The sequence below is a fragment of the Myotis yumanensis genome, unplaced genomic scaffold, assembly GCF_028538775.1.
Source record: "Myotis yumanensis isolate MYYU_CA2020_CCGP unplaced genomic scaffold, mMyoYum1.0.hap1 SCAF_1, whole genome shotgun sequence".
Taxonomy (NCBI): Eukaryota; Metazoa; Chordata; class Mammalia; order Chiroptera; family Vespertilionidae; genus Myotis; species Myotis yumanensis.
The window spans coordinates 68,724,193-68,751,233 of record NW_027223752.1 but is presented as its reverse complement, the minus strand read 5'-3'; the positions used below and the strand labels follow the sequence as shown (position 1 = coordinate 68,751,233).

Below are 27,041 nucleotides of genomic sequence, written 5' to 3'. Positions count from 1 at the left end.
TCTCTTCTTTATAAATTTCTTATTATTTTCATGTGGATCTGGATAGTTGTCTTATTTTAAATAAAAGGCTTCTAACAGTGCATATAACTAATAAAAATCCTATATGTACTGTATACCTCTGTTGAATTCAAAGAACTCTTTTTCTTATATATTATGAGCTACACTTTTCTAAAACTGAAAAATAGTATGCCTAAATCAGGAGCAATAAAATGGGAGTTTGAATTTATAAGTTATAGAGATTATTGCAATTTAATATTATGACTTAGTTACTACATCATATACAGAGTTTAGTTCCCCTTCAGTAAATTTTTGAGGATGTCCATAGTTAATATTGGGTACATTTCTTTGGACTTCTGGTTTTGGCATGGCTATTCTGTCTCTGCTTTTAAAAAAATAACTTGAAGAAATCTTGGGTTAGAATTCCCCCAGTTTTCAGACCAGCAAGCTCCCTTTAAACAGGGAATGATGTCTTTTAAACTTTCAGTGGTGTTGTCTCCATCTACTGGCAAAGAAGAAATATACACAAGGGTCTGAGATGATCTAAGAGATTTTGGAGAAACCACATTATTAGGTAAGATGTAACTTACGTATTTAACCACTACAATATAATGTGGCCCACTTAAAGGTAGAAACCTGTAAAATACTGTATATACTCTTTTAAAAAGTGATGTATTGAGGTGAAATTCACAACATAAAGTTAACTTTTTAAGTTAACAGTTCTGTGGCATTTATTTACATACTCTTAATATGTTAGTTTCATAGTATTTATGTATATGTACTCTTAAAAATAAAAGGGTAAAGTTAAGATAGGATCAATTTCTTTCTCTGAATCAAAACCAGATAATGTCCTCTAGGGACTTATTTTACTTTTACTTTCTTTTTGTGGTAAGTTCATTATGGTTCGTTACCTAATTTTAATTCCACTTGTTATTTCTCTTTCTTTCAAAACAGTGTAAAGTGTAAATTGTCTTACATGTGTTTCCATGATTGTCTATATTAGGGGTTGGCAAACATTTTTCTATAAAGGGCTATTTGTTAATATTTCAGGTTTTACAGTCTCTATTGCAACTGCTTTTTCTGCCATTGTAGCATGAAAGTAGTCATAGACAGTACATAATTGTTAAGTATAGCTGTGCACAAAAAAACCCAAAAAAACTTTATAAAAATAAATGACACTTTGGATTTGGCCCACAGGCTATAGCTTGCTGACCTGTGGTCTAATAATTATGAGAGTATATACAGTAAATTTACACATTCACATTCTTTCTAAGTGGCAATAGGCAATCAAATGTTCATCAGAATTCTTGTTAATATTTAGAGAAATTTAAAATTATATCCATTCTAATCTGGTTGTGGACTTTCTTAGGTTTTTTTAGTTGTAAGTTTGAGGGGAAATTTAAGGTGGCCACTACTCACATTTAAAGATTGCCTGACTTCATGACTTACATTCTTCTTTTGATTGATAAGTAGGACTCAACTTCATTATTTCAAGTCTTAGAATTTACCAGCAGGTAGATTATTCAAATCTCAGTTTAGTACTTTGAGTATACTTAAAATCCATTTTTAGAGGATAAAAAAGTACCTAAAAATTTCAACTCAAAATTTGATGTATGCTACTACTGACACTATATGGATAGACAGATTACGATTTGTGTATATGGAGAAAAAGTAATTCTAAAGAAGAACTGAATTTTTTTTAATGAAGTTATGGTACTCAAAGGCAAAGTTTATAGATTTTTGTTTGAATGGGTCTAACCCCCTTCTTAAATTGGTACTTTTGCCATAAATTGTTTGACAGTTATTGGGATAATATTTATTTATAGAATGGTACAGATGCATTTGATATATGGAGAACAAGTGCATGATCAGTTCCAATGCACATGTTTAATCTTTATATTTAGCTTATATTGACACATTATCAGGAAATCCATCTCGTGGTGTTACTCAGTTAAGAGGTCTCCACTGTATTTAGTTTCTGTTCCTGCAGATCCACCAATTCAAGACTCTAGGTCATCTCACTCCCTCTTCCATCCAGAAGATGACTTCTATCCACAAGCAGGACTGAATCAAAAGACAGATTTTTCACTTAGCTCTTGAGCTGAACCACCTCCTCAATGACCTTCCTCTGTCTCCATCAAGAACTGGAGCTCAGTTTTTTGAAGATGTAATAGAGCTACTCAGCCCAAACGTGGCTTATTGAAGACAAAAAGAAGATGCCTCATATGTTTCACCACAGTGCAGCCAAACGTAACTGTGTTGTCCAACTCCTCATTCTGTAAAGTATGGCAGGGGCATCTAATTTTTTATTCTGTTCACCTATAAGACTTTAGCCAGTCAGTGGCTTTCTGAAGATCAGTAAAATCAACAAACTTTGGGTCAGCTGTCCAGAAATCAGATTGTGGTAAGCACTCGAGGAGAGAGAGGATCCTTTAGGGAGCTACTTGCTAAAGGATACTTTATTAGTAGAGATTTTTATGGGGAAAGTTGGGGGGAGAAGTGGGTGGGAAATCCTATGTTTAGCAAAGGTCAGCCTCTTCACCATTATTATTGTTTGTTTTCTTGGGGACCTTACAGCCTAGGATAATTTTCATAAGGATCTCGAATATCTTATACCACGAACGAGAGGCTTCTATCCCTTCTATAGTCTTTCCTAGGAAAGTCAGCATTATTCTTGGTTCATGAAGAAAAAAACCAATCATTTAAATGGAGGATTTTGTAGTAACTACCTAATCAAGATTTTTGTTCTCTAAAGCTCTTACTTAAATTGACAATAACCAAGAGGCATTCATTTTGACCTTCATAAAGCATAATTTTGTTGTACAAAAGTAGTATGTATATTTGTGTCTTAAAACATTGGAGTCATGGACACTTAATATTGAGGATAATATTTTAGCTCGTCTGGAAAAATATTTCGATAATTAATTGTAGGTAAATCTTAAAAACAATGTTAAGTAACTCCTATCCTTATTAGTAAGTATAGTCATTGGCACTCATTTTTTTTCATCACAATTATTCATTATTATTTTTTAGGTTAAAAAAGGAACAATATAGCTGAAACTTACAGTTAGCTACTTCTCAAAGATAAAATGTATTTCACGGGGAACTCTGTTCTTTGTAAATGTATCTTAAAATTAGAAGCAGTTCATTAAAAAATACATGGGAAGTTCTTGTTCAACAAGCTGAAAATGTTCTGCAAATTCAGGAGAGGTGACAATTGATTACTAAGCATATTAAGTTTGAAGGCTTCAAAGTTTAGAATTTGTTTTTAAAGGCGACATTTTAATTTTACTACAAAGGCCATTTTTGCTCCTAAAATGACTAAACTTTATTTTAATATAACCACATTAGTATTTTACATACATATATATGTGTGTGTGTGTGTGTGCATATATATATAAATATGTGTGTGTGTGTATATACACACACACACACACACACACACACACACACAATGGCTGCTTTTACTTGAAAATTTTTCTTTTTTTCTAACTTTTGCTATACCAGTTATTTGAATGTGTTCAGCTTCATTTTATCCCATTTGGACTCTATAAGAAAATTCCTTTTTAAATTTATACTTAATTCAGTATAAGGTTTGCAGAAGCTTTTAGTTTAGGGATGTTTTTAAATTGTTTTTATTTTTATTGGTTGTGATGTTTTAGTGTTTCCCTACTCATCCCCTGATTGATCCATCTATAAATACTTTCCTCACCAGCCATCTAACTCTTAGTGGAACTGTGTGAAAAGATGACTGTGAAATCACCCAATGGGTTATAAAGTTGAAGCCTACGCAGGGCTTACCTGAGCACAACCCTCTTTCAGTGGAGAAGGTTGGAATTTTGTGTCTATTCTCTGGTGTTGAGGTTAAGAAAATGTTAAGCAAGTTGAATAGTTAAGCTATCAACTGATGCAATTCATTATTACTGTACCTCTTCTAAAAATATAGCTTATAGCCATGGGGCTTTCTCTTTTAATTAAGGTTGCCCAATTCTGTCCCATAGAATCATTCCATCTATTTTCCTTACCATCCACTACTTTTAAATAGTAAGATGGATAATAGTAATAGCTATTGGTAGTTTCAATGTAACAGGCACTTTCCGTTCCAGGTGCTTTACATGCATTAATTTATTTAATCCTTACAACCCTATGAGATAGGCACTATTATACCCATTTTATAGATGAGAAAACTGAGGTGCACAGAAGGGTTAGATCTATGGTATCTTGATGTTTCACTTATTCGTACCATCTCATTCTTCACATTCCCCAGCTTTGTTAGTTTTCTTTTGTTGTTGTTTTGTTATTTTTTGTTAGTTTTATACTGCTTTAAATTCTTTCTGCTGATGAAATAGCATTCACAAATTATTTTTTAATTTAAAGATGCCATACTCTTAAGTGAGTGAGTTCCACTGAATTTATCTTTTTTTTTTTTCGCTTACAACAGTGTAGTGATAAGTTCTAAGGATATCATAGAAAAATGATTACACATGTTTCACTTCAAATATGTTAAGGTCATATTATCTGTGTACTTAAAACCATTTAGAAATATTTTTACAAAAAAGATTTACATGTAAGAAGTTTTGTTTTTTGCAGTCACTTGCCAACAAATTGAAACTGCTTATCTTTGCGTGTTTTATTTCCTTTTTTGTTCATGCTGTGAAAGTTATCTATAATAATAGATAAAAGTTTAGTAAACAAGCAGTCAGAAATTATTCAGTATATAGTATAATTTAACATTGCATACTTAGACATGAATATGTATTTAGACAAAAGTTTATCACACAATACTTATAATCAGTTTATAACTGGATTGCTGTTTTAATGACTGCTCTTATTAAATCTAGTTATATTAACTATTTATGGCCTATTAGTACCATCTATACACACACTTATAGAATATTATCATTGTCTTAATGCCAAAGAAAGTACAGACTGACTGTCAGGTTTCGTTCATCTCAAGTTTTGTTAATGTAATGTTATTTTTTTTGTTATATACTTATCACTTTTATATAAAATTAAAATTTTTGTAAAATCAGTCCCAATATCACTGTTTTGCTGATATTATTATAATAATAATAGATTTTATTTTAAACCTTGAGTAATGAACATACAAATGCCTATTTTGGGTAATAAGTCTTATTGAAGACATATCTGGGTATTCTTATATAATGATTATTTCTTATAGCATTATACATTATTTTCAAACTATTAACATTTCAAAATATATTTGGTTTACTGATAGAAGATTAACACTATTTGTAATGTAGCTAGACTATGTCTTCAATAAGACTTATTACCCAAAATAGGCATTTATGAATGTGTTCATTATTCAAGTTTTAAAATAAAATCTATTATAATAATGTCAGAAAAACAGTGATATTATATATATATTCAGACTACAATGAGACTTTTGGCCTAATCTTACACTTGGGAGATGACATGGTTTTGAAGAGTTGCAAGTTTTAAAGGATGGTTATTGAAATATTAAGTAGTGAAAGAATGTAGAAAATAGGAAGTAGGCAGCTCAGGACATGAATCTTTGTTATTTTAGGAGAAGAAAATAGAGTTGAGCATTTGTGGAATAGATTTCGAAGCATTTAGAAGCATGCCTTTGTGTGCATCTGTATGTTAATGTATCTCTGTGCCCTAACACAGTGATTGATTATAGTCTCATTATACATACTCTACAGTCGTTTTTTATTTGTTTCCTACTGGACAGTACTTGCCCTCTATATATTTCTGCTTTTATATATCCATCCCAATGACTTGGATCCTGCTGGTCTTATATCTCTATTTCTGTTTTTCGTTCTGAGATTTTGCCTTTGCAGCAGATGGCAGAACCCCATGTTGTTCCTATCCTATCCCTGCTCACTGTAACTTTGTACCTTTCTTATATTCTTGTCTTTTTCACTAACCACTTCAGTTTCTGCTTATGTCTTTTAATCCTGAAACACCTCTGTTCAAATGGTGATGTTGTTCTCAGGATAGGAACTTTTACAGTCAACAGTTACTATATTTTACTATGGTAAGGAAACACCCTAGCAATATATTTCCCCATCTTTAGTGCCACCTTTCATCCTCAGTAAACAAGCACCTTTTGAAAGTAATATCATTTAAGATGCATTTTATATTTAAATATAGTCAAAGTAGTTGAGTGCATAATGAGGTTATAGTTTTTAACTAATCTGGAATCACTGTATAAGAAGTTGGAAAACGTCACTTATTATGCTTGTACAATATTATTTAAGTAGAACTATTCCTATAAAATGATGTGTGTTCATGTTCAGAGGAAACATCCCAAATTACAGAGGCCTTGCTTATCTTAGTTTACAGTATGTAGAGCAAGTGATAACAGGGGTATTGAAAACATTTAAACATGTAAAAAGAAATATTTTTGGTTATTAAATGCATGTAAGTGATAAAAACTTTAGCAACAATCAGAAAGATCTGATGTTTCATGGTTTAGTATCCTCTTTGAGATGAGGTAATTACAAAAAAAAAGTATTGGCAGAATTTATTTTTTCTTGACCATAATAAATCTTTTCAAAATCCATAGTTAATAAAAAATGATTTGTTAGTAAAGGCAGTAATATAACTAAAATCTGTCAGTTATTTGGATTACCAAACAAGTAAGGTGTGTGGTTTTCAACCAAGGCCACAAACTATACTAAATGTTTCGAGATGAAAATGTTAAAATTAATTAGCAACTCTAGTTAAAGTTTTTGTAACTCATCCTAAATCATAGCGATTGGATACTGAGGATTTGGTTATTTTTATTTGCTAGAGATAGGAATACTTGGCTTACTTTGTTTTTGGCTAGTCAGTAAGTTGAGATAAAATGCCTAGTAGGATTACAAACAAGTATACCTTTATCATTCTAGTTTGGGGGTGGGAGTCAAATGATATTAGTATATTAATGTTCAAAATTTGTCTTACATGAAGTGATCAAGTTGTGGAAAAAATTTATAGTTGTCCTTATGTAGTAATGTAAATTTGCCTGTTTTATCTATATTGCTTAACTTCAGGCAGTTCTATTTCATTTACTCAACTAGTTTTTATCAAGTACTATATATTTGGCATTGTTTTATACCCTTCGGGCATTGGAAATTACAAAGATTGGTAGTACATAGTCCCTAACTCCTAGAATCCTTTGCATGATTTCACTGTTCTGCCCCTAAAACATTCCTAGATTTTAATTTGTTGCCACCACAGTTTTTTGTTGTGTTTTTTAAAATCTCAATCCGAAGAATCGGGTAGGTGTTCTGCAAATGTTTGTTCATAGTATTTGAGGTTAATAATCACCTTTTTGAGTGTAGTACAAAATTTTCTTTTTATAAAATTTTGTCACAAAATGAATACAATTTAAAGGAGTCAGATCTTTTGTAAATCAGTTTTAGTGGTTGCTTATGGTTTATATTTCTGTGCTTTTTAAATATGGGAGTATATTACAAGAGCTACATTAAATGTAGGCAAGAAGACAGGCACAGAAATAAAGCAGTTCTTTGGGTGCTGTAGTCTTTCCTGATAGTGCTAATAGATTTTGACAACTTGTATTTGACTATCATAGTTTTATCTCAAGTAGTCAAGTAATATTAATTTAGATGCCACATCTGAATCAGTAAATGTAGAAAAACAAACTTGATTTCTGAAAATATTCCAATTATTTAAACCTACCAATCCAAACATCTCTCTTTTTTTTATGTATATATATTTTTATTGATTTCAGGGAGAGGGAGAGGGAGAGAAAGATAGAAATATCAATGATGAGAGAGAATCATTGATGGGCTGCCTCCTGCATGCCCCCCACTGGGGATCGAGTTTGCAACCTGGGTGTGTGCCCAACCAGGAATCAAACTGTGACTTCCTGGTCCATAGGTCGACGTTCAACCACTGAGCCACCACAGCCAGGCCAAACATATCTTTCTTGAACATTATTTACCTTAATAGAAAATTGAAATAAAGCTATTCTTAGCAGGTGATTGTTGAGAAGAAATTCTGAGTAATTATTGAGGAAGGTCATTGAGATAGGTCAGCTAGAGATGGACACGCAGCCTGCCTAATAATTGGATGGATGCTACCTGGCTGGAAGATGGAGCTGATTGGTGGATCAAAATCTCAGAGGGAAACCTTTTATTTTTAGGTTAAATGTTTATTAAGAATTATATTCCATGAAGTACTATTGTATGCTGGTATTTAACTACTAAAGAATGAAATGATCAGTGATTATTACCCTGCCAAAAGATTGTTTTAAGTGATTTTTGGAATCTAAAATATATTTTGAGTGGTAGTAAAATTTATTTCTTTAAAATATGAAATTTATACTATATCCAGAGTTAGAATATAACATATCTTATAAATAAGTTTGTTCTATTTTATGTGTTTATTTGCTGAAGCCATCTTTGTATTTCTTCAGGTTTATGTGAGATTAAGGCCATTCTTCAGGGAATTCTTGGAACGAATGTCTCAGATGTATGAGGTAAACATGCATGAGCTGAACAGCATAAATATTTTATTTTATTCAACATAGTACCCATATTTAGATCATGTATAATGATTACTTCTTTTCCCCTGAATTTATAGATCATTCTTTTTACTGCTTCTAAGAAGGTGTATGCAGACAAGTTACTGAACATACTAGACCCTAAAAAGCAACTGGTCAGGTAAATTTAATTAAGAAATAGTGGAAATGTCTGTCACACTGATCTATGAAATTACTATGATTATATTTAACTTTAATGGCCTTTTTAAGTTGGCTACATATATAGAGATTTGTCGTGCTGAATGGTGAAAATAAATGAATTTTTTAAATGCCCAAACTCTTAAAGAGTTCCTAATGCTATAATTCCAGACAGACGTTCTTTAAAAGGATACGAAGATCAAATGTATTTATTTATTGTTACATCTGTATCCTTACTTCTTTTGGGATTGGGGGAGGGAAGTAGGTGGAATTTTTCACTGTGTGCATGATCTTTTCATTTCCTTTATGTTGATATAATGCATGTTATGGCACCTTTTTAATGGCATAGAGAAATAAAAGTTAATTTTAACAGAAAGGATTAAATTAAACTCTCTTGCTTTTTTCAAGAGCAAATTTATCTTCCATGGAAAGAAAATGTTACATGAATCTAATTGGGAATTGCAGTTGGCTTAGTCATTCAGGTTATTCCCTGTGTGTGTGTCTGAGCCAGGAGATACAGTGTGTTCCTGGTTAGGTGGATTGCCTTGGGTAATTTTAAAATAGTTTGAAAATTAGTTAAACTGAGATATTAAGACTAAAGCAGTCTTATTGCATCCTATAAAATATGGGAGTTAATCTTTGAGTTTTTGACCAAGAGCTGAGAGTGATGCCACAAAAGGCTTATAACAACCTTAATAGCTGGCTATTCATTTTCTTGAATGCTTTCTCCCATATTGTCTTAATGGAAAATCCTAAACTTATCTAAGGATTAAAATTTGTCCTTATAGTTAGTTTTATTTTTATCTTTAATATAAGCAAGCTTTAGACATACAAAATAGAAAATGTATTTTTTATTCCTAAGAGTATATTATAATTTATGCTCATTTTACCCAACTTCAACAAAAATATGCAAATGATTTTGCTTTGGTCATTCATTCTATTCAGTCCCTCCAGTGTTCCAGGGAATAGTGGTGAGCCACACAAGCCCTTCCCCTCTTGGAGCTTTCATTTTACTGGAGAACAAATTATACTCATGCAATTATAATCTTATCCCTCTTTTAAATTAGTTTTCTAAAATATTCACATTTAGGAGTTTAAATTTATTTTATCTTGTTAAAATTTGAAAACTTAAAACAGGAAAACCTTTTTGAACAATATATTGAATTCATTAGAGTGCTATAGAGAACTATCGATGTTGGTGATAAGGTAAACTCAGAAATTCCTATGATCTCTCAATCCCATGAGTCCAAATGCAAATTTGATGACTAGCAAAAAAATAAATAAAAATAAAAAATAACAAAAATATAGTTTCTTTCTAAAACTGCAAATGTATGCTATTGACTCTCGGATTTTTGAATACTGGAGAGGCTTCAGCTTAATTTAAAGTAACTGTTAGTATCCATATACATATTCAGTTGTCTCCTGACTTGGGTGAGCTTGCTGCTCGTGGGGAAAAAAGCATCGGTACTGACTTGCATGTACATATGCTCTATCTGCCTCTCCAGTTGCCTCATATCTAAATGTTTATGCAAATAAAATTACTTAAATCCTTTTATTTAGTCTATTTTTTCAAAGTAGGACTGTCTTTAAGCCTTTTAGAGAGAGATGATAATTTAATTAAAAGTATTTATAATGGGAAAAGAATTATTTATACTACATTTTGTCTGGTTGTAAAATTCTTAACTCTTTACCATTACCACTGGCAGTGATTTATTTTTTAAAAAAATTTTATTGATTAAGGTATTACAAATGTGTCTTTATCCCCCATTATCCCCTCATCCCCCCCCCCCCCCCCCAGTCTTGCCCTCACCTTCACCCCCTGTCTGCATCCATCACTTGTGCTTATATGCATGCATACAAGTCCTTTGGTTGATCTCTCCCCCTTACCCCCACCCTCCCCTACCTTCCCTCAGAGATTTGAGCATCTGATCGATGCTTCTCTGTCTCTAGATCTGTTTTTGTTGTTCATTGGCAGTGATATTTTTAAGGTTGAGGTTTGTTTGGGCGGAGGGGGGGGGGGGGGTTGGTAGAACTATGACAGATTTTGTTGGTAGAAATTGCCCTTTTTTTAAAATTGCATGATTAAAAAATACAGGTATGAATGAGTAGGTCTTAGCTTTTGAAAAATTGTTTAGTGGAATTAAGACACAAGGAAGCCCTAACCGGTTTGGTTCAGTGGATAGAGCATCGGCCTGTGGACTGAAAGGTCCCAGGTTCGATTCCGGTCAAGGGCATGTACCTTGGTTGTGGGCACATCCCCAGTAGGAGGTGTGCAGGAGGCAGCTGATCGATGTTTCTCTCTCATCGATATTTCTAACTATCTCTCTCCCTTCCTCTCTGTAAAAAGTCAATAAAATATATATTTAAAAAAAGACACAAGGAAGCCAAACTATCAAATTATTATACAGGACTAATATTTTTTAGTTCAGAATGAAGATTATATCATTATTACAGTACCTAAGTATTATAAAACCTTTAATAGCTTTGTTAAATTATACAGATTTTTCAACTTGGCAGCTATCATTAGTGAAACATCAGTTTACATGTTATACTTAAATCTAAATTCATTTCATTCAGTCCTTGTTTTTTCAAATGACATACACACACTAAATTGAAAAATGAGTGGAAAAAGTTGAAATGATGGAATGTTTTGACCACCTTTTCTCAAAAACTATAAGGGAAACTAAAAACATATTTTTTAAATGCCAACACAGAAACGTTCCTTCTTATATTTTCTATTCTGGCATGTACAGGGGTAGGGAGGCTGTGTGGTCTTCTGGTTAGAACAAAGGAATGGGAGCCAGGAGGATTTTGGGTTCCAATGCGGGGCTAACCACTGACTTACTGTTTGACCTTGGGCAAGTCACCTGACCTCCTTGTGCCTCAGTCAACCATCTGGAAAATTGGTTTAAAAGCCAGGACCTTGCTGACAACCAGATGCTGCATCTGAACTGAGCTTTCTGGTTAAATAAATTACAAAAACAATTTACAGAGTTTTTAATCCCACTTTATTTAATATAACATTTTGAGATAAACCATTTAAGACATGGTAATATTTGGTTGTAAGTTTTCAGTAATTGCTAAGAATTTTTATAGTAAAGCTATAGCCTGAAGCTTAGGCCCACATTTGTATATGAATTTCCTTTGTGACAAAATAATAAGACGTAACGTGTAAAGCCTATGGTGTATGTGTGTATATGTTTCAGTATATGTTATACTTTTTAGAGGCTGCTTTTTTTTTTTTTAGTTAATTTGTTTTTATTTTTATGTTTAGGCACCGACTTTTTCGTGAACATTGTGTTTGTGTACAAGGAAACTATATAAAGGACTTAAATATCCTTGGAAGAGATCTTTCAAAAACTATAATAATTGACAACTCACCACAAGCCTTTGCATATCAGGTAGGAAGAGGGTTGCTAAGCAAATTCAGAATGGAAAAAAAAGTCACAATGAGGACAAATGCTGCCAAACAGTATGATGGGGCAACAGAATTTTCACTGGAGGAATTTCCCTGTTTAGTGTCACATTTATAATTAAAAATGCCAAATTGGCATACTCCTTGTGAAAAAGTTTCTTTTAAATTGAGTACAACATAGCCCTAGCTGGTTTGGCTCAGTGGATAGAGCATCAGCCTGAGGACTGAAGGGTCCCAGGTTCAGTTCCGGTCAAGGGCACATGCCTGGGTTGTGGGCTTGATCCCCAGTAGGGGATGTGCAGGAGGCAGCTAATAAATGATTCTCTCTCATCATTGAAGTTTCTATCTCTCTTTCCCTCTCCCTTCCTCTCTGAAATCAATAAAGATATATTTTTTCAAAAAGGTAAATAAAGGACAAAAAATAAAAATCTGAATAGTAAATGTGAATAAGAAGGGACAACAAGATAAACATTTAATAATAGCATTCTTATGAGTTATTACATCAGTAATTGTAAACATGTTTGAGAATTACAATAGCTTAACCATCTTCCTCTGGTCCATTTTTGACATTTTTTAATACTTTCATGGACTATTTTGTCAGTATATTTGTACCCTTTGTTAATGATTCTTTGAAATATAACTTTGAATACAGACAAGCCACCCTTGCAAGATATATATTGTACAGTATGAATGCCTTCATGTGATCCATTTGAGATTTCCTTCACAATCAATAGGTGCCGAATGGGGATGACAGAAGGTAGGTTGGGTATAGATAAAACAAGATTTGCCTTTAACTTGTGTTTTAAAACGTCCACTAAAGAAAAAGAAAGTCAGGTCAACTTCATATGGTTTTGAAATATGTTCAGTTTAGGTCACTACTTTTATTTGCTTGCATTTTGAAATGTTTTTAAGAATTTTTTCTTGGTGCCTAGATAAAATTATTTCAATTATCCTCAATCTCAAACAATCCTATATAATAAAGTGGTAATATTCAAATTGACTGTCACACCATCACAAAAGATGGCCATTGTCCCCACGTGGTCACAAGATGGTTGGCATTGGAGAGCAGTTGTGTGCAATCAGGCCAGCAGGGGAGGGCAGTTGGGGGCGACTGGGCCGGCAGGGGAGCAGTTAGTCGTTGATCAGGCTGGCAGGGGAGTGGTTAGAGGGTGATCAGGCTGGCAGGCAGAAACGGTTAGCAGGCAGGCAGGCGAGCAGTTGGGAGCCAGCAGTCTCAGATTGTGAGAGGGAAGTCCCTGTAGGATCGGGCCTAAACCACAGTCGGACATCCCCTGAGGGGTCCTAGATTGGAGAGGGTGCAGGTTGGGCTGAGGGACACCCTCCTCCCCCAGTGCATGAATTTTGTGCACCGGGCCTCTAGTGTTCTATATAAACGTTTAAAGACTTTTGTCCCAGAGATTATCTATATATCCATCATAATAAAAGCCTAATATGCTAATTAGACCAGATGACCTTTCAGACAAAGCTGGGGCTGCAAGAGAAGCCCGGGTCCCAGGTGCCTGCTGGTGGTCAGAGGGAAGCCCGGGTCCTGGGTGCCAGAGGGAAGCTGATGCCGGCAGCTGGGGGAAAGGAAGGCCTACTCTTGCATGAATTTCGTGCATCAGCCTCTAGTCTATAATAATAAAAGCGTAATATGCTAATTAGACTGGATGTTCTTCCGTATGAAGCCGGGGCTGCGAGGGAAGCCTGGGTCCTGGGTGCCAGAGGGAAGCCGGTTTTGGCAGCCAGGGAGAGGAGGGCCTACTTTTGTACAAATTTCATGCATTGGGTCTCTAGTCTATATATATAAAAAGCCAGTGAACAGAAGGCTGTAAGGACCAGAACTACCAGTTGCTATGACGTCCATTGTGTCCAGCAAACAGGCCTGATCGGGGGTCGGGCCAGCTGGCCAACTGCCTGCAGCCCCTCCCCCTGGCAGGCCCCACCTCTGATGGGCCCCCACCACCCTGATCGGTCCACAGCCCCTCCCCCAGCCATCTCCACCCCCCTATCGGCCCCCCACACTCCAATCAGGAGTAGGGCTGGCTGGCCAACCATCCATGGCCCCTCCCTCAGGTCGTTGACCCCCGATCAGCCCCTGCCACCCCATTCGGGGGTGGGGCTGGCCGGTCAACAGCCCCTTTCCACAGCTGGCCCCACTACCCCAGTCGGCCCACGGCCTCTTCCCCCAGCCAGTTCTGCCCTCAATTGGCACCCCCCACCCCAATCAGGGGCGGGGCTGGGCCTGCCAGTACATCTACATATATAATAGATGAATATGCACATTTGCCCAGTATGCTGTCACGTTACAACTTCACAGGGTGGGCGTGGCTGCAGGGCTGTGGGGCGTCACTCTGGGTCTAAGTGTGATTTTGTCCCGCCCAGGCAGACTCCCCCATGGCCGCAGACAAATCCCAATGCCAACCTGGGGCTTACTAAACTTTACTGGAGCTGCTCCCCACACTCCTACCCACTGCCCCAAGACCGAGCTTTCCCCAGCAGAGTGCTCCATGAGCCCAGTAGAGCGGGGGCTGCAGGGAGCCACGGATGGGTGGGGCCACCAGAGCCAAGGTCCCAGGGGTCTGAGGAGAGCACTTGAAGAGGAAGCTTCGGCAAAGCTGCCAGCCAGGAGCTGCAGTCAGGGGGTCCGCAGGCGTGCGGACAGTCCTCCGCCTTGCCCAGCTTTGGCGAAGTGGCCGGCCAGAAGGCGGGCGGCCCAAGGGGCACAGAGCAGTGCTGAGGCAGGGTGCACTGGAGCTGGCTTGGGCCATGGCAGGGTGCTGGTGGGGGGGATCTGCCTTGCCTGCAGAGAGTGAGGTTCTGCAGTGGCCCCAAAACTCGGGAAACAGGCGATGACTGCTGGCGTGGAAGGATGCCTGGGCGGAGAGGTGCGGAACCACAGCCCTGAGGCAAGGGTTGAGGGGTGGTGCCACCTCAGTGGAGGGGCGCGGCACTGCTGGGTACCCCACTGCGGCGGTTTGGCGAAGCTCCCGGCGCTAACTGGGCCTCACCTTGGCCAGCGCACTTCTGCTCCCGCCTTGGCCCAAAAGCAAGCCTGCGCCCGCCCCACCCCCAGTTCCCATCCCACCCCACAGGGGGTGCGCCTGCACGGTGAGTGCTAAGCCTACCACCTGCTCCACAGAAGGGGGGGGCAGTAATGAATGGGGGCAGGGGCCAGGGGAGAGGAAAGAATGTGGACATCCAGGATGAAGAGATGCTTAAGAATGAGGCTCTAAGTCAGTGGTTCTCAACCTTCTGGCCCTTTAAATACAGTTCCTCATGTTGTGACCCAACCATAAAATTATTTTCGTTGCTACTTCATAACTGTAATGTTGCTACTGTTATGAATTGTAATGTAAGTATCTGATATGCAGGATGGTCTTAGGTGACCCCTGTGAAAGGGTCGCTCGACTACCAAAGGGGTCGCGACCCACAGGTTGAGAACCACTGCTCTAAGTCATTATCTCACGGGGAGGTTTGTTCTGTTTGCCCCGGGGCTGTCCCTTAAGAAAGGTGGAGAGCGCAGTTGTGAGGGCTCCCTGCGTGCTGAGTCCAGTTCCACACCCAACTGAAATTGGCCACACCCATTTTCCTGGTGTGTAAAATGGATTAAGTGTCTACCAATGCTTTCACTGAGCTTTTAGGGCCACTTGAAATACTATATAAAGAAAATGAGTGAAGACGTGAGAAAGAAAGGAAGGGCGAGCAACAGAAAAGAAAGATTGGAAGGAACCTGTAAACCTATTGTCACTTAAATAGGGAATATAGTCAATAGTCTTGTACTGACAGTATGATGCCAGGTGGGTACTGGAAATATCGGGGAACACTTTGTAAAGTATATGATTGTCTAATCTCTATTCTGTAACTAATATAAAACCTGAAACTAATACAAAATAATATTGAATCTAAAGAAATGAAAATAGGAGTGAAATTTTTATAAATTTCAAAGTTTAAATAAAGGCTGTAATGGAAGGAAGGGGGAGAATAAAAATAGTGGTTTTTATTTTACCACTATTGTCTTTTCAGTACATGAAAAAGACAGTTGTCTTTATATGGTGCTTTTATACTTTTCTAAGTCACTATCTCATTTGATGTTAAGGGCAACTTAAAGATAAGATAATTATTCCCTCCACTATTCAAAGAAAGGAAATCTTGTTGTCTGGCCCCATTGATTCAGTCTTTAAGCCCTTATTGTAAAGCAGGGTTAGTGAAATTTTCTGTGAAGTGTCATATCTACACTAATAAAAGAGAAACATGGTAATTGGCGTACGACCGCTACCCTTCCCATTGGCTAATCAGCGTATCCTTATGCAAATTAACTGTCAGCCAAGATGGCGGCCGGCAGCCAGGCAGCTGGAAGCGAACATGAGGCTTGCTTGCTCCAGTGACTGCAGATTCCAACGTTCCCCGCCTGACTTGCCGGACTCTGAGCTGGCAGTTTGAAACATTCTAACAAATATAGCCGGCTGGGATCTCAGAGCTGAAGTTATACATTGTTTCGATTATAGAACGGCAAACAAACCAGCAGCGGAAGCCTCAGAGCTAGAGCCAGAGCTAAAGCTGGCCCAGAAGAAAAAAAAAAAAAGAAAAAAAGGAGTGGTTGGGAGCTTCAGTCAAAACCCCTAGCCTGAAAGCAGTCCTCAGCCCCTCACCCAGACTGGCCAGGCACCCCAGTGGGGACCCCCACCCTGAAGGGTGTGTGACCAGCTGCAAACAGCCATCATCCCCTCATCCAGGCTGGCCAGGCACCCCAGCAGGACCCCCACCCTGATCCAGGACACCCTTCAGGGCAAACCAGCCAGCTCCCAGGCCTCTATCCTATATAGTAAAAGGGTAATATGCCTCCCAGCACCGGGATCAGCGGAGCCGAGAGGTCTCCTGGCACCAGATCAGCGTGACAGGGGGCAGCGCCCAAACCCCCTGATCGCCCTGCAGCTGTGTGTGTGACAGGGTGTGGCGTCCCAACCCCCTGATCGGCCCTGCTCTGTGTGTGACGGGGTGGTGCCCCAACCCCCCCCCCCCCCCCCCACGGGCCCTGCTCTGTGTGTGACGGGGTAGAGCCATAACCTCCCCATCGGCCCTGCCCTGAGTGTGACAGTGGGGGCGCCCCAACCCCCTGATTGGCCCTGCTCTGTGGGTGACAGGGGGCGGTGCCCTAACTCCCCTATCGGCCCTGCTCTGTGCGTGACAGGGGGGAGCTCCCCAACCCCCTGATGGGCCCTGCTCTGTGCGTGATGAGGGGGGGGCAGTGCCCCAACCCCCTGATTGGTCCTGCTCTGTGAGTGACAGGGGGCAGTGCCCCAACCCCCTGATGGGCCCTGCTCTGTGAGTGACACGGGGCAGCGCCCCAACCCCCTGATTGGTCCAGCTCTGTGCATCACGGGGTGGCGCCGCAACCTCCCATTGAACTTGCCTTGAGTGTGACAGGGGGCGGTGCCCCAACCCCCCAATCAGCCCTACCCTGAGCGTGACTGAGGGTGGCATCGCAACCTCCCGATCCGCCCTGCTCTGTGCGTGACAGGGGGCGGCGCCCCAACTCCCCAATCAGCCCTGCTCTGAGCCCGACCAGGGGCTGCACCTAGGGATTGGGCCTGCCCTCTGCCACCCGGGAGCAGGCCTAAGCCAGCAGGTCATTATCTCCCAAGGGGTCCCAGACTGCGAGAGGGCACAGGCCGGGCTGAGGGACCCCCTCTTCCCCCCCGAGTGCACAAATTTTTGTGCACCGGGCCTCTAGTCTATACTAATAAAAGCCTTGGGGGTGATCAGGCCAGCAGGGGAGGGCAGTTGGGGGCGATCAGACCGGCAGGGGAGCTGTTAGGGGGCGATCAGGTTGGCAGGCAGAAGTGGTTAGGGGCGCGATCAGGCAGGCACACAGGTGAGCAATTAGGAGCCAGTGGTCCCGGATTGTGAGAGGGATGTCTGACTGCCGGTTTAGACCCGATGCGGGATTGGGCCTAAACTGGCAGTCAGACACCCCCCAAAGGGTCCGAGATTGGAGAGGGTGCAGGCTGGGCTGAGGGACACCCCCCCCCCCCCCCCGCGCACGAATTTTGTGCACCAGGCCTCGTGTGTGTGTGTGTGTGTGTAAAGCCTAATATGCAAATTGTCCCTCAGGAGTTCAACCTGGAGACTGGGAGTTCAGTTGCTCTCTATGACATGCACTGACCACCAGCGTGTGGCGTGGAACGAAGAACGGCCCTGGCTAGCAGCCGGAAGGCCCTGATCGGCCCTGATCGCCAGCCAGGCCTAGGGACCCTACCCATGCACAAATTTCGTGCACTAGGCCTCTAGTTTACTTATAAAACAAATAAGGTTTGCAGTCTTGTTTTTAGAGTCTTCAGTGAACTAGTTTTGAGTCAACTTATGTTCCTGTGTTTCAGATTACCCTGCTATTTGTTGGGAATAAAACAATGATTGGGACATGGTCCCTGTGTAGAAGTATATGCTCTCTAATAGTACTTTGGTTAGACTGGCAGTACCCCTTCATTCACAGTACCTAGCATTGACTATAGGTAGCAAGAATTTTTACCTAGCAAGAATTAATAACTGATTCTTGAATGAGTAAAGAAATGTTTTTAGTTACGTTATGTTAATTCAAAACTTGTTAATGGATCTTTCTTGTTCAGTTTTATATACACTAAGAAGAAATTATGCTAAAAACCCAATTAGGCTTTAGGTTTTTTTCTTTTTTAGTTTTTTCAATGTATTGATTTTAGAGAGGGAGGGAGGGGAAGAGACAAACATCAGTTTGTTGTTCTGCTTATTTATGCATTCATTGGTTGCTTCTTGCATGTGCCTTGTCTGGGTATCGAACCCACAACCTTGGCATGTCGGGAGGACACTCTAACCAATTGAGCTACCCTGGACAAGGCTGATTTCTTTTTTAAGCTTTTCCAAAGTAGGGAAAATGTAGGCAAAAAAGAGGATTTAATTACTTATTTATCATTTTAGCTATCTAATGGAATCCCTATAGAAAGCTGGTTTATGGATAAAAATGACAATGAACTCCTAAAATTGATTCCATTTCTGGAGAAGCTTGTAGAACTGGTAAGTATGTTTTAATTATCTTTTTCAGTTATGCTATTGGCTCAACTTTATTGAAATTGTTTAAATTTCTTTAAAAAGTCAGTGTGGTGGGAGATTAAGGGAAAGATTGAAAAGAATTATAAGCTTTATCAAACCTTAAAAATTACATTAAAATTTGTTTTAATGTATTTTTATTTTTATTGATTTCAGAGAGGAAGGAAGAGGGAGAGGGAGAAATATTAATGATGAGAGAGAATCTTTGATCGACTGCCTCCTACACGCCCCCTACTGGGGCTCAAGCCCGCAACCCGGGCATATGCCCTGACCGGGAATAATCAAATCATGACTTCCTGGTTCATAGGTTGAAGCTCAACCACTAAGCCACACCAACCAGGCCATAAATTATATTAAAATTATAAATATTTAAAAGTTTATAGATTGATTATTTTTATTTCACTGGGCTTCCTCTTGCAAGTCACTAACTACTTTTGTTAAATCTGTTTCATTTTGCTTTCATTGGTGTAGAATTATTGCTTATGCTACTAAGACTATTCTGGGAATTTTTTTCCTATATCCATGGATTAATTTTAAATTAATACATGAAATAGGATTCAGTAGCTTAATGCTTGTATCTAACTTTTTGTTGAGCCATTTATTGCATAATTGTTCTTAAAAATTAAAACGTTGATGGCAGTTTTTTTTACGTCTTAATTTAATTCTAAGTTAACTGCTTCTGTGTGGTACATTTATATTTGGCAAATAAAATGAGTTGGAAAATAGGTAGTAATATGTTTATCTGCAAAGTAAGAGTGTTCATAATGGTCTGAGGATCATATTTTTGAAGTTACGTGGCCTTTAAAATGTCTCTTTCTCCGCACAGAATGAAGATGTTCGACCTCACATCAGAGACAGATTTCGCTTGCATGATTTGCTGCCCCCAGATTAAGTACAAAGACTTGTCAAATCATGAAGGGGGAGAGAATGCAGGACCCTTTTGGACTAAGACAAAACATTGCCATTACTGTTGAAATTTTGCATTTTTGTACCCCGTCTTGCTTTTCTTATCTTTGGTGCCCAATAATAATCAAGGGTTACAGAAAGAGACTTTATCTCAGATTGAATACATACAGTAGGTAGGCTAAAACAGAAGAGTCTTTAGAACTAGTGCAACTCCAGTGAAATTTTTTTATGTACAGGACATCTGCAGTTTATAAAGAATTCTGTTTCTGCCACCAGCAGTTTGACCTGTAGTCACACAGGATTTTATGATAATAACAGAGATGAAAATGGACTTTTTATTTTCTCTCTGTTTGGTGCTCTTAAGTGGGTTTGTAGCCACTTTTCTGTTACTTTAAGATTCTCATTTCAACAGGAATGGCCAGTAAAAGTTGTTTTATTTTCCTGTTAAGGTTTATAACCTTTTTACATTTTTGACCTGTATTAGATTAGAATTTCATTATGCATTCCTTTTAGTTGAGGCGCTTCAGTTTTCTGGAAATAGTCAGTTTTTAGTTTCTTATTATATATTTGAATGGCCGTTTTCCTGCTTTGTCTGCCTGCATATTGTATATTTGTTTAAAAATATTCTCTACTTTTAGTCCATGTAAGTTTCATTTAGAAAGACATGCATTTATATTTTGTTTCTGTAATATTCTACTGTAGGTGAAATCTTTTCAAAAATCAAGAGACTGGGTAGGTAAGAATATATGAGTAATATTCAAATGATTTAAACCATTGTGATGGCATGTGTTTCCAAATGGTAATATCTTGCAATGGCACACAGATTTAATGGATAAAGGTATACCTCAGACTTCACTGTGCTTACCAATCTTTGAGGAGAATGTGTTTGGTCACCTTTTAGGCTTGATTTGGTTACTGCTGCCTTTGGTTTCCTCCAGGAATGAAGTACTCAGCACAGTGATTCGGTATTTTTAATTATTTTGCATGGGCTGGTAGTACCTCTGTTATGCTCTCGGTTACAATCAATTTAAAACTCTGTGTAACAGTCTTGGTACCTTACAGTAGCTATGCATAATCCTGTGGCACAGTAAACTCCCAAGCCACCAATGCAGTTAATATGCTCTCATAGTGGGTTTTCTATACTATATGAAAATAGTCTTCAAGCCTTGGTTCTCTAATGCAGCTACCACAAGAGGTTGATATTTTTATAGTGGCGTGTAATCTTCTTTTCGGGAGGCTTTTTATGGAAGGTAGAATTTGTAAGGTTAGTATGCTTTGCCTCTCAACTGCATTAACATGCCACAGGCTCAGACTGTTTTTGTGTAAAGGATGTCAAAGAACGGCACTTTTTCTAAAGAGAAGTTTGATATTTTGTATGCTTGTTAAGAAAGTACAGTATTGGAAATTAAAGGTGGACAACTGATAATTGAGGAGTATGTCACTTAATTTTTTATGTATATTACCTGTTTACTTGTACAACTTACTGTACAAATTACATGCAGCTTCATTTTCAAATGAATCCTTAAAATAAGGAAATCTTTTTAGGAAAACATTTAATTTTTGTATTTTTGATTTTAAAGGCATGAGTTATGTCAATTTTCAGTGTATTAATGAAAATTTTAACTTTTCATCAGGTTGAGTGTTTTCTTACTATATTATCTGTTGTGTATGTAGTTAGCATATTGTGTCACTGAACTGTTTAAAAATCTAGCATGTAGAGCAAGCCTGTTTTGTGGAAAATCCTTATTCATTAAATAATCATGGCAGGTTTTCTGCAAAAAAGAGCAGAAGCATTTGCAATTCAGAATACTGGTTTTTTTGTTTCGTTTTTGTTTTAATTTAAAGAAAGGTATTTTGCTTGCAGGAAAAAATACTACAGATTCATTTTAATGAGAATCTTTGAGATGTATTTATCTTTAGGGCATCTGGGCATCTTTATGCTGTTTGTCTTCTGTCTTTCTTGAAATAAAATGTACATACGTTACCTTTACATATGCTCTTGCTCAAAATTGTGAACCTAGTTACATTTCTCCTTGCTCCCTTTTTATGCTCAAACAGCAAAATCCAAACTTATACAAGATCTAAACTTTCAGCATGCATTATAATTGCTGAAAGCTTTTCTGATTAAGTAAATACAGTCTCAAAGGGCTTTCCCATAACTTAAAGGGAAATGTAAGCACCTATACCACTGTGCCTGTGGGCACTTTAAATGAACACCCACTTTAATCATCTTGTTTTAATAGTAAAGCTGTTTTCAGTCCCGTGCTAGGGAGAGTTCCCTAAAATAGACTGACAAATGAATCAAGCATAACAAGATTCTGTAAAGAAATAAACTAAGGGAAATTTTGTGTGGCCTGAGAAAATTTCTTGAGACCAATTTATATATATATTTTTCATTACCTGACTTGAGTCATTTTAAATTTAATACAGAATTTTAAATAATTTATAGAGACAACTATCCAGCTTCCTTCCACGTTAATGTTTTATCGTCTCATTACCCCTTTTCTTTATCTGTTTATAGATGTTATCTTAAACACTTCCACTTGGTTAAAGCGGAGGTGTATATTTCATGAACCTGAGATGTGCCCAGCCCCTACAGTTCACACAGTAAACACAGACTCTTAAAAACTGACTATAGTAAATGCAGGAGAGATGGCTACCTGTAAAGACACAGCAAAAGTGACCTATAGACACATTACAACTCTGAAGTACATATTATAATTGTGATATTTCCAGTGATAAATGTCTGACTTTTAAGACATTCTTTTAAATATTTGTATTATTGTTAGAATGTTTTAATCAGTTATGTTTTTTAATTCCATGTAATATATGTAGCCCTGATAAGATTTATATCACCAAATTTCTCCTTGGGTTTTAAAAGAATTAATAACAATTTAAAATCATAAATTGTTTTATATTAGCTAGTATGTATATTTATTTACCCAATGGCTTTATCTTGTTTCCCAAAATTTGGGGAGAATTTGTTGAAAGCATTGTGACTTCTATAAATGGCTATTTTCTTGTAACCGTCCGTGAAAATGTATGTGTACCTTTTTTTTTTTTCATTTCTCTGGTTTTTCTGTTTTGTTTTTAGGGTTAAACATAGAATGTTTTTTGTTTTTTTTTTAAGTTCTCTTTGGCCAATGACTTTTTCAGCTAGATATTACTTTCGTTCAACGTTCTAAAGAAGTTCATTTTTCATTGTTTTGTTCAGTCAACTTACCTGAAAAACAGAGACTTCATCTCATCAATGAAGAAAGTATTTCATTATTCCTACAAATCTTTACAGCGAGCACAGAATTCTTCATAATAAGGACCAGATCTTTTCCACATCTGTGTCAATCACATAAAGCTGAAATGTAAAGGACACTGAAGCCTTCATTTATTGTACTAACATGGTGGTGTTATATACTACATTATTAGCTAGTTAAGGTTTTCTGACCTAATTTCTCTGTCTTCCTAGATATTTATTTGTTATCTCTTTTAATCGTGTGTATCTAAAATTAACTTAGTTAATAGTTACCCATCAAATAACTATGCCAAGCAACTAGGAAAGAATGTTTATTTTATTTCCCCTTATAGGGGAAGAGTGGACTGGGAACAAAAATGTATGGGCCAAAAGGCCTTAGGTTGTCATTCATTCACTTTCTTATTCCTCTCATGACCTATGTTCAAGTATAGTATTTTTTCAGTGTTGATGTGCTTGATTATGTCATTACTTTTCATGTCTTCCCCTGAGTTGAAAGCCTGCTAGGAACCTGTATGGAATACATTTTTAAATATTCAGAATAAGAACCACAAAACTCAGTATCTTATATTTAAATGCTCCTTAAATTATTGGAATCCAAGTCTCACTCACTAGGATACATTTTTATAAAATGTTTCTCTGTATCTTGAATTGAAATTACTTGCCCAGAGGCAAGAGTTCTTGGGATAATGTGTTTTGAGAAATTTTTTAAAAGGGGATAAGAAAGCAACAAGTTTATACTTTATGGTTTTGATATTAGTTAGTATTTTAAAATTCATTAGTAGTTCCCAAACCTGACTGTTCAATTAGAATTACTCTGACCTTTGGAAATAGATTCCTGAGGCCTAACCCCTGCAAAATTGTCTCATTGGGTCTATAGTGGGGCCTGAGAGTTCTGTATTTCTTTTTTAAGCCCTCCAAGTGATTCTAATAACCAGGTTTGGGAAATCACTGTTTTAAATGTGACAGTGGTTTGAGAGTAGGCAACAAAATAAAAGTTTACCGGACATCTTTGTGGTAGTTTTTCTTTTTTATTTTAAACTGGGACCAGATTTCACAGAACTTATTCAAGATACATGGAGGAATAATAAAGAAGATGGAAGCTACTGCTCACTATTCTTTCATACTTTTAAGAGTTTGCATACCTAGCACTTGGAATAGTTGATCATATACACAGCTGAAGGACATATCCCTGAATGAGACCATTATATATAAATTGTAAAATATTTCACTATTTTTTTATTTTATAAATCTTTGTAGAAATAAGCAATGAAATACTACTTTCATCTTTTGAAATGGGATTTTTCAAGGCATTGTCCTTTCGGCATTAAGGTAGGGGGAAGTTAATATTCTCTCTGCTTTTTTCCATGTGAATCAATATGAAGTCATGGACATTTAAAAATCTCAGTTCAATTTCTACATATTTACTATGCAGTATAGCCATGAACAAGCAATGTAGATTTAGTTTTCTCATCTTCAAATGCCCTGGTCACCCTACCTCACAGGGTTGTTGTGGGGATAAATAAAACTTTTATGGAAACACTTTTTTTTATGATATTTTATCAGCCATTAGAAACACTAATATCTAACAACTTATTTGCACAGTGCTCTTTTGGTTTACAAGTACACAATTTTTTCATATTTCTTTCCCTTTTGATGCTCTACAGGACAGACCTGTAAGGAATACAGAGCAGGTTAGAGATAAGGTAACTGAGGCTCACAGAGGACTGTGACCCAAGACCTCATAACTGTTATGGGAGATTGAATTCAAGTATCATTGCAATATGCTAGCTCCCAAGGCCTTGGCATTCTTGTATAAGAATGTCTGTTACATAAATACAAAGTGTTCTTAAGTTTATAAATCAATTTATCCAACAAAGTTCTTATAAAGGAAGGTAATTCAGTGTAAAAGTTGTTATAAACTAACTAGAAGGAAATTCCAACTTTCTAACATGCCTCTTTTATCCTATCTAATAAAGAGAGGATATGCAAATTGACCATCACACTGTAACAAGATGGCTGCACCCACAGCGGAGGCAGGAATTCTGTAACACAAGACGGCTGTGCCCACAGTGGAGGCCAAGTTACCTTAACGAGCAATCAGCAGGGACCTGAGGCTGCGCTCCCCACCCAGCAGCGCTTGACGAGGGTGGGGCCAGCCAGGTCTGGGTCTCGGGTGATTTTGAGGCACACGTGGGTGGGTGTGCGGAGACGACTCTGGTTCCCATGGTGTGCCCCAGACTCTGACAGGAGGAAGATTTATCTCTTGACACTTATAGAAAAAGGGCAAACGGCAATATTAAAATATTTACTCTAATTCCCTTTTGTGCACCAGGTCACTAGTTTTACACATAAGGAAATATGTCTAGAAGTGTCTTCCCAGGATCACAGAGTTGGGATTAGAATCTAGGTCTCAACTGCTACTACTAAATGGAATGGCATTCGTAATTTCTTGTACTACTGTAGAAAATAAAACTTGAATAAAGAAGGTGTTGATTTTAAAAAGTTGAGATAAGATGACAAGGAAGAGCCAGACTATGGTAAGCTAAAAAGAAGTCTATGCTTGATGTAATGGGCTAAATAATGAGCCAATGTAGCTGCAAAATAACACTCTGATCCCACCTCCTATCTATCTGATGGGATATTTTTCTCCAGCTTTATTGAGTAAAAATGTCATAACAATGTAAGTTTAAGGTATAAAATATGAGTTGATGTATGGATATATTGAAATGTTTACCAGTTTAGTTAACACATCCTTCCCCTCATGTGATTACCTTTTTTTGTTGTTATGTTGAGAACATTAAAAATCTCTAGTAGTGTCCGGCCCATGTTGGCTCAGTGGATGAGTGTTGACCCACCAGCCAGGAGGTCACAGTTCTATTGCTGGTCAGGACACACAACTGGGTTGTGGGCTTAATCTGTAGTAGGGGGTATGCAGGGGGCAGCTGATTGATTATTTTCATCATTGATGTTTTTTATCCTCCCTCTCTAAAATAAAAAACATTTAAAAATAAAACCTAGTAGCAGCTTTAAAGTATACGATAAAGTATTGTTAACTATAGTCACCATGCTGTACATTAGACCCCCAGAACATTAGATCCTCATACAACTGAAGTCTAACGTTTGACCAACATCTCATCATTTACCCCACGCCCAAGCCCCCTGGCTATGATGAAACTTATAAAACAATTTTCCATAAGCTCAAAGGAGTTTAACAGATTTGAGAGTCACTGCAGTAGGCCTTTGGAAATAACATCCACTTAAGAGAGAAAGCAGCTGTGCCCCAGTTGTTCATCTGTAAAATGGGTGCGTCAAGATCTACCTCTCAGAATTACAAAGATGAAACCTGTAAAGCAATATACAAATAATTGCCAGAATGGACATGTTTAAAGGAGCTAGTTCTGTTGAGTATATGTGAAAGATAACACTGATTCTACTGCCCATTTCTGCCCCTAACTTGGGGGCAGAAATGGACACTGGAATCAGTATTGCCACATGTCAGGGAGAAGAAAGAAAAGACATGAGCAGTAGAGAGCATTCAATGAAGATGATAATGATAATGGAGAGGTCACCTATAACTTAACATGTTTTTATGAAAACATGCTGAGTGTTCAGGAAGAAGTGGGTGATGAGGAAATTGAAGAGTGAGTATTGACTGGCTTGAGAAGTCTGGTAAGTAATTGGGGTAGCAGGGTTATATGATTTGCTAAGTTAGAAGTCTT

The 27,041-nt window shown here is 37.9% G+C and overlaps 1 protein-coding gene across 3 annotated transcripts in view; it reads left to right on the top strand.

Moving 5' to 3' along the window:
• Window positions 1-24,328, top strand: part of CTDSPL2 (CTD small phosphatase like 2) — a 95,233-nt gene extending 70,905 nt beyond the window's left edge. For all 3 annotated transcript variants that reach the window (XM_070423548.1, XM_070423557.1, XM_070423544.1), the window contains exons 9-13: window positions 8,408-8,470; window positions 8,575-8,654; window positions 11,946-12,072; window positions 19,038-19,133; window positions 19,993-24,328. In XM_070423548.1, the coding sequence (XP_070279649.1) occupies window positions 8,408-8,470; window positions 8,575-8,654; window positions 11,946-12,072; window positions 19,038-19,133; window positions 19,993-20,058 (432 nt within the window). In that variant the 3' untranslated portion in view covers window positions 20,059-24,328. The remainder of the gene's footprint in view (window positions 1-8,407; window positions 8,471-8,574; window positions 8,655-11,945; window positions 12,073-19,037; window positions 19,134-19,992) is intronic.
• Window positions 24,329-27,041: the final 2,713 nt, after the last annotated feature.